Source organism: Myxocyprinus asiaticus, chromosome 16, assembly GCF_019703515.2.
Source record: "Myxocyprinus asiaticus isolate MX2 ecotype Aquarium Trade chromosome 16, UBuf_Myxa_2, whole genome shotgun sequence".
NCBI classification, from domain to species: Eukaryota; Metazoa; Chordata; class Actinopteri; order Cypriniformes; family Catostomidae; genus Myxocyprinus; species Myxocyprinus asiaticus.
This window is the reverse complement of record NC_059359.1, coordinates 43,349,407-43,358,278: the sequence shown is the minus strand read 5'-3', so window position 1 is coordinate 43,358,278 and position 8,872 is coordinate 43,349,407. Positions and strand designations below refer to the sequence as shown.

The window sequence follows — 8,872 nt, the reverse complement described above, 5'->3', positions numbered from 1 at the left end:
AGTCGATTCCGTGCTTTGGAATCGACTCTCGATTCACAAGGACTCGGAATCAAAGAATCAATTCTTTTTTTTTTTTTAAATCGACCCCTCCAGCCCGCCAGATGGAGTCTTTTGTTCCTCCCAACCAAGGTTTCCTCGTCTCGTCCCATCTATCTTTCTTAGAGTTTTTTTTTTTTTTTTTCCTTCCCGACTTTGGCTTGCTCATTAAGGGATTTAACGCACGCAAAAAGCTCTTTTTAAAGCTGCCTTGCAACAAACTGTATTATGAACTACGGAATAAAATCGATGCGGAACCATTCTTTAGCGACTCTACTTTAACACGGACTGTTTAAATGTTGCACGTAAATATCAGTAATGATGGCGACGCTCATCGATAAGCCACATGTCACTGTTGAAGATGAAAATGGTGAGAAATTTCACTGTGAAATTATGTTATAAAATACACAGCATGTCATTTTCAAGGATATGTATTACTGATGGTTAATCAAACGGCTTTCACTTGTGCTCAGTTACTGGCGGAGATGCCAGAATATAAATGTAGAGGAAAAACTTAATAAACTTGATATACACTAATTGTTTCAGTATGGCAGTAAACTCTACATTATCGCAGCTCTACTGCTCAATGGCCGATTGAAGATAAATATATGTTTGTGTTAAAATCTCTTGTCTTGCCACGTTTTAAATATACACCCTATTTGCAAGTATTTGTAGTTTAGTACCAATTTATTCTGTATTATGTATGCCAACTAGTTGATATTCTTAAGTTTTTGGTATTAGAAACACAGCTGAAAATGTTCAGAATTATCAGAATTACAGTTTGTAGTTTTATGTCCATGTATGTTAGCTGTGAGGCCACCTACATGCTTGATACAAATAAAAAAAAGACAGTGATGCCATAACTGTATAGATAAATTTGTGCTACAACTAGTTACTTAGATAAGTTATTATTTGTGGATGTTTAGAGGAAGACTGTGAAGATTCTGATGACGGTGTCATTGAACACGAGGAGAGCGGAGCAGGGAGTGATCAGGAGGGACCAGATGAGGACAGTGATGGAGAGAAGGAAGAAGAGCAGATTGGAGAAACAGAGGAAAACACCAATCCCAACGCAGGATGGGCTGAAGCCATGGCAAAAATCCTGGGGAAGAAGACACCGGAAAGCAAACCCAGCATCCTTCTAAAGAACAAAGAATTGGACAAGATCAAAGACATGAAGAAGAAAGAGCGGCTTGAAGAAAAGAAACTGGTAGAGTGTAGATTGGCTATCTGATCAATCTGACATTGCATTTGTCTGGAACTTACAATATTAAACTCACAAGAGGCCTTGAAAGGCCAACCACTAGATATATGTAATGTCACACATTTTAAGATGATCTTGTTTGACAGATTGATAAGAAGCGAGCGTGGGAGAATATGTGCCGGGAGAAGCCTGATGTGGTTCGAGACAGAGACAATGAGAGGAGTCTACAGAGAATTGCCACCAGGTGAAACATAATTTAGACCATTAGTCATTTGTGTGCTTCTCTTTGGGGGGAGTAAAGTTAAAGACTTTTAGATGGATGGATGGATGGATGGATGTAGCTTGAAATCTCTAAGAGAAATGATCAGAAATGTTAAATGGAAGTCTATGGGATTATAATGTTTTTTTTTTTTTTTTAATGGACATCCAATATGGGAGAACCGCAAGCCTCCTGTGTTTTAATTCATTATTTGTTTTTCATCTGGACTTTCTTGTAGTTCATTCTTCAGTTGTTCTGTTTAGGGGTGTAGTGCAGTTGTTCAATGCGGTAAAGAAACATCAGAAGAGCGTGGATCAGAAGATGAAGGATGTCGGCGGTTCAGAGAGAAAGAAAGCCAAAATTCTGTCCTCAGTGTCTAAGAAAGACTTTATTGATGTTCTGCGAGGAGCAAACTCGCCTGCCATCAAGAAAGAGAAAAAAGAGGTATGATTACTCTGGTTTTTACCATGGTCTCCCTCTTCCTTTTCATTTGGCACCTTTCTTGCTTTCAGTCAACATGAAATCAAAACCTGACCCTGTTTACGTTCTTAATACATGTTCTATTGGTCTTATAATGTTCAGCACCTGTATGCATAGAATACATGGATGACCACCCACATTTGCCAAAATGTGCAATATAAAACAGAACACACTGAACTTAATACCATAATGCAATGCACTTGACCTGACCTTCTGTTTCCAGTGTGCTAAAGTAATATCAGCCAAAATTTTTAACATCTTTATTGCTCAGACTGATAAGTTAGTTTTAATTTCTAAGTTGACATGCAACATGAGGTCATGTGACAGCAATGCACGGTTTGCAAAAGTTTGTGAAATAATGCCTACTTTAAGGCAGTATAGTGTATACTGCACAGTATTCAATAAGTAGTATTATTCTGAACATACTGTAGCTATTCCCACTTTTTAATCAGAGTGCACAGTAAATCATGTTTTTCATTATACTATGAAATATAATTTTGTTCATTGTGTCGATTATGCTACTAATTCAACTCGTATTTGCAATGCAATTTCTGAGTGAAGCGGAATATTCAGTGAGAAATAATGTAGGGCTTCCTTTGGGATTCAATTGGATTATGAAAATTGAGCAATGATATTATTGGTTAATTTTATTTTTTCCCTGCCCAAGTTTCCTGTGCTTTTATTTCATCACTTTTTAAAATCAAAAAAAGATTTCATATTGTTTCATGATTTTGATCATATTTCATGTTTTTTTTGTGCAATAAAACCAGTGACATTATTAAGGAAGTATAGGATGGAAGGTCAATATTGATTTCAAAATGTATAGTAATTTCTCTTAAGGGAAGGGTATTTTTGAGTAATTTTGTATTTGAAGGCTCAAACCCACAAAAAAATGAGTAATCGATCACTCGTAAATTAAATTGTCAGTTAAAAATTCCAAGAACAAGGGGCCTGGGTAGCTCAGTGGTAAAATACGCTGGCTACCACCCCTGGAGTTCGCTAGTTTGAATCCCAGGGCGTGCTGAGTGACTCCAGCCAGGTCTCCTAAGCAACCAAATTGGCCCGGTTGCTAGGGAGGGTAGAGTCACATGGGGTAACCTCCTCGTGGTCGCTATAATGTGGTTCGTTCTTGGTGGGGCGCAGATGCTGAGGTGGATGGTGTGAAGCCTCCACACGCGCTATGTCTCTGTGGCAACGCGCTCGGCAAGCCATGTGATAAGATGAGCGGGTTGATGGTCTCAGACGCGGAGGCAACTGGGATTCATCCTCCGCCACCCGGATTGAGGCGAATCACTACTTGACCATGAGGACTTAAAAAAATAAAGCGCACTGGGAATTTGGATATTCCAAATTGGGTGAAAAACTTGAACAATTTCAAGAACAGTTGTAAAATAATCTTTAACAAACTTTGCTTTTCATTTTGGGGGTTAAAAATTAAATGAACGTTATGCATTAATTTTTTGTATTTTTTTTTAATAGTAGTAAAAAACCTTTGCACTCACCTGGAGATTGCATAGAAACCAATACTGAATGCTTTAGGGTAATGCACATGTAAAAACTTCATAAAAGCTATCACATTTTTATTATTTGAGATGTTATTATTCAGAAATAAAACTGAAGTAGATCTGCACACTGTTAAACTATTCCCTTTTATTGATTTAAAAACAACAGCAATGCCTTTATTCAGAAAAACAAGTGGTAAATGTAAGATTTGTATAAAATGCACTCTGATATTTAATGCACTTACCGGTCTGATAAGCTTCCGAGTTTCTTGTGCCACTTCACATTTTCTTTCCACCATAAAACCAGATCCTTGTCTGTTGGTTTTTGCATGACTCCCAACAAAAACCGAATACCATTAGAGTAGAATTCAATAAGAATCAAAATATTAGAAGTATGGCTTTGCTGGAAAGCACACAAAGACCTCATTATGTCTCCTCCTCTCAAATGATCTTGACGAGAAACAACCACAGCGGACTTAATTGTGAGAGATCCAGAGGGAAAATGCAAATGTGCAAAGAAAAATCAATTTGTTGTATTCAAGTAGTGTTTTTAATAGTCAACTAGCTGGTGCTAGTAACGATTACTCAATTAGATGATTACTTGTGCACATCTGTACTTTTCTTCTACTGTTGAAGCTGAAGTGTGTAATTTCTGCGACTACAAGCGTCACCAAGCGGAATTGAAAAATAACCACTATTTCCAAACTGATTCAGGTTTTCAAAATTACCCTCTTCCATTGGTTGAACAAACAGTTAGTCCTGCCCCAAACTAACACAATTAGTCGAGCCAATGTTGCTGTTTGAGGCTGGATGGGCCATTCAAACAAACCAAGGAATGTTTTGGTAGCGCTACACTGTTGCAGTTTATTGGGGGGTGGTTTACTTATAGTTGACTCTGCATATTAAGCTGGGATAGGTGAAAGAATTTTAACCCTGAAAATTTTCACACATTTCTTTAAATTTTTTCTCTCGTTTTGTCCATGTGGTGGCACTGTTTACATTAATGGATGTAATGAGACTTTTAATGTAGATTAAGCATAATGTCTATAGCAGTGTGCAATATATGTGACTTAATTCTTTTTCTGCTGGTTGATTTCTGCAGACTGCACGGATGAAGGTGGAGAATCCAGCCTGGAGTGTGCTGAGAGATGATTTCATGATGAGTGCGTCCATGAAGGACTGGGATAAAGAGACTGATGAAGAGGCAGGAGGAGGAGACCAGGTGCCTGATGAGGGCTGCAGCAGTGAATCAGACTGATCGCTTGTTTGCATCATCCAGCTCACACACAGACTGCACCGAGAGCTGAGACTCTATGTGACCCAGAGATCCCTGGGTCATTTGGCTTACTGTGACAATTGAGACAATGGTTTGTGATGTTGCTCTGAACTGGACATTATGAGCAGGATCTGTATTGAAAAATGCTGCAACGTAAAACTGTGTCATGTACACATTGTGTTTTGCATAATAAATTTCTGTCATTTTTTTTATTTTTTTTATCAGATGGGTTTCATAGTGATACATTGTTATGTTGCTGTTATTAAGTAAGTGGTATGGAGGATTTTGAGAATAACTGTTTCCTTCATAATTTTATGAATCAGCCAGATATTTCATAATTACAGTATGATGGTGAATTACTTTCCACTATATGAAATGTTTGTAGCCATGCATTTTTTGCCTTGAATTGGTCATATAAGATACGTTTAGCTGGTTCTCAGCTGATTTTGCTTCAGAAGCCAGTGGCAACCTAACACAGTGCCAAAATTGTTTATCTTACTAAAGTAAACAAATGACCTGAAAATCAAATGTATTAATATTACAATGAACTTCAGAGGCCCAACAATATGCAAAGTTAGTGACATAGACTGAATGGGAAAATTAGCTATTTTTGTCGGCAAAGCGCACAAAACATTACGAGTGCGTTTACATCCACAATCTTACACTTAAACCGACAACTTGTATAGGCATGTAAACGCCTAAAATGGTTTGTTTATTGGGGTAAGGTCAGATGGTTGAAGCAACAACCAATCAGCACAGGTAGATTTTTGCCCATTACCCAAATTTATCTCTACATGTAATCATCTTTAGTGGTGGTCTCAGTGAGCACGTTTACATGCACATAAATACTTTAACTGGGTCATTATTACAGTTTGGCATTTACAAGTATCTCTATGTTTCATCATTAAATGAACAAATCATACTTGTCAATCAAAATGACAAATAATTCAGATGTCCATCCAGTTAAAGGCGTGTTCTGGGTTCAATACAAGTTAAGCTCAATCTGCAGTTTTTGTGGCATAATGTTGATTACCACAAAAATAATTTAGGCTCATCCCTCCTTTTCTTTTTTTCTATCCCCTTTTCTCCCAATTTGGAATGCCCAATTCCCTCTACTTTAGTAGGTCCTCGTGGTGGCACGGTTACCTCAATCTGGGTGCCTCTGCTTTTGAGAATGTCAATCTGCGCATCTTATCACATGACTTGTTGTGCATGACACCACGGAGACTCACAGCATGTGGAGGCTCATGCTACTCTCCGCGATCCACGCACAACTTACCACATGCCCCGTTGAGAGCGAGAACCACTAATCACAACCACGAGGAGGTTACCCCATGTGACTCTACCCTCCCTAGCAACCAGGCCAATTTGGTTGCTAAGGAGACCTGGCTATAGTCACTCAGCACACCTTGGATTCGAACTCGTGACTCCAGGGGTGGTAGTCAGCGTCAATACTCACTGAGCTACCCAGGCCCCTCATCCCTCCTTTTCTTTTAAAAAAAAGAAAGCAAAAATTGACATTACAGTGAGACACTTACAATTAAAACTCTGGTATTATTTGAGCAGTAAAGTTGTTTAAATCATCTTTTTATGGTCATTTGAGATTTAAGGTTTGTTGACATTACATCAACATGGAAACAAAGTTGTAAAATTGAATATAACTTTACACAGAAAAGGTTACTAAGAGATTTTTACACACTAAAATCATGTTAACACATTTTTTTACATCTTGTGGCTAAACTTTTGTAATTGAGTATTTTAACATTTCCGGATTGGCCCCATTGACTTCCATTGTAAGTGCCTCACTGTAACCTCGATTTTTTGCTTTTTTTTTTTTTTTTTTTTTTAAGAAAAGGAGAAACAAGTCAAAATTAATTTTTGTGGTAATCAACATTATGCCACAAATGCTATCAATTGAGCTTAACTCGTACTGAACCTGGAATTTATGATTAATTAATAATAGAATTTTGCTGAATAGCTGAAGTCCACCTCCAGTGTGTGTGATGTCATTTCATAACATGAACAGAATATCATCTTGACACAACAGGCTGGACAATACATCAAGGGACACACCTCCACCATCATTGTTAAAATGACACATTTATCACAAATGAATACATGTTAGTGAGATAATGTATTACGAAAGTATTAATTGTATGAGGGGGGAAAGTAGTAATCCAATGATTTAGCACTTATTTTTGTCAAAGATGTTTGAGGTGCAGCACTGGGGACATGAGGAAAATGATCGTGCAATAGTTGAAAATTAAATGTAACTTTTTAACCCATCCTGCAACGTTCTAAGAACGTTAGTTTATGGTTACAAAAAAAGAAACTAGACCGTTAGGAATTGGTTCCCAGTAAATAACCAAACGGGAACCATCTGCTAACAGGGGAACGTTGAGTGGTTGCTGGGTTACTGGAGGTGACCTTACCCCGATAAGGGAAAGCTGTTTAAGGCGTTTGAACTTACTCGTTGTCGGCGAATGAAACATAATTGGTGTAAGAACGTGAATGTACACACGCTCATTGTCATATTGTGTGGCCACTGTATGTATGCTCTTTACATGAGTTTGTCTGTCCTAGTGCTGTTATTGAGTTGAGCACAGGGTGGCGCTGCTGTCAAAGTAGTGTAATTATCCACAGGTCGGTTAACATCTGAACTATGGAGAAGCTCGTTTTATAAATTGTACATGAACTCCCATTGCATTTGTACCTTCCATTATTATACGAGCAGGCTATATGGTGCATTAGGATGGCAATTTCAACAAAGGTGCAGTGCAGACCGCTGCATACCGGCGTTGGCGGGTTGCCAAGAGTTGTCACAGTTGACCTTTGACCTTTAAGGGTGCAGCTGATTCTAGACTTTCTATCTCTCTCATTCGATCACTGTGTACACACCCAGTTGAGATATTTACCCTGCGTCTCAGAGGGTACAACACTTCATTTTGTTCGAGGTAAAATGCTCATTTATCAGGACAACACTGTGACCTGCCACTCAGGAATGCCCGCCCTCTCCAGGTCATGTTGGCACACCACACTAGAACAGGTCAAGCTCGCTGTCTCCTCTATTTCTCCCTCACTACTCATTGTTTCACAGCTGTCCAGTGATCAGGTGGACCATTTACAAAGTGTTGTGCCTTTTCTCGACACTCAGTGTAATTTGGTTTATTCCTGTACATCCTTAATCTTTCTCTTTCATACACACACGAGTCGTTTTTTGTCTGTTTTATGTGACATGGTGGATATGTTATGTTTAACAAATCCTGTTTAGCATGAAATAAACAAATTATAAATGTTTAATGAGAGTACAACTTGGTATCTTTTAAACTTGACACCTCTAAAATCTCAATGATGTCACTTCCTCTTCATGATTTAAATAAAGAGGAATCTTTTATATCATTTTAATTGAGGCTAAGACGTGGTGTGTGAGAGGGTCAAAATTGAAGCAAATTATCATGTTTAAATTTAAAAAACATGTTTTAATAGAAATCTGATTGATTTAGTGTTATGGGAAAAAAAATTCTTAAACATACATTTTTTTATTTTTTTATTTTTTATGATTTAATATTTGTGTGTGTGTGTGTGTGTGTGTGTGTGTGCCTGCGTGCATGTGTCTGATTGATCTAGTGTTAAAGGAAAAACTATTAATATTTAAAATTAATATTTTTAATAAAAAAATTTTTTTACAGATAACAATTTACATATATATTATTTATTTATGTTTATAACATGTAATATATTTTATATATAATTTAAACCATATTTATACAATTTTCTAATTTAATATATTAAATGTAATTTCTATTACTAGCCACATGGACATGTAAAATTGCATATACTCCTTTAAAATATTTATAAAATATGAATACACATGAAATAATATTATTAATAAAATACACTTATAATTTTAAATAAGCATATTTAAGCTTGCAAAACAATATCAGATTTTTGTGCACTTCATTAAACGTAAACACAAATAGTATTTTATGGTACTTTATTTTATGGAATGCATCTGTCTGTGTTGGTTTTGATTTAGTGATAACATCTGGTTTACAGCAGTGGGCAGGGCCATCGGTGGGGTTCTGAGGGCCTGTCTTTCGGATAGATTACTGGAG

General features: G+C 37.2%; 1 protein-coding gene across 1 annotated transcript; it reads left to right on the top strand.

Moving 5' to 3' along the window:
• Positions 1 to 247: 247 nt before the first annotated feature.
• Positions 248 to 7,979, top strand: LOC127453899 (RRP15-like protein). The gene is made up of 5 exons (XM_051720660.1): positions 248 to 406; positions 963 to 1,246; positions 1,387 to 1,484; positions 1,763 to 1,943; positions 4,584 to 7,979. The coding sequence occupies exons 1-5, from the start codon at positions 355 to 357 to the stop codon at positions 4,737 to 4,739; spliced, it is 771 nt and encodes a 256-aa protein (XP_051576620.1). The 5' UTR covers positions 248 to 354; the 3' UTR covers positions 4,740 to 7,979.
• Positions 7,980 to 8,872: the final 893 nt, after the last annotated feature.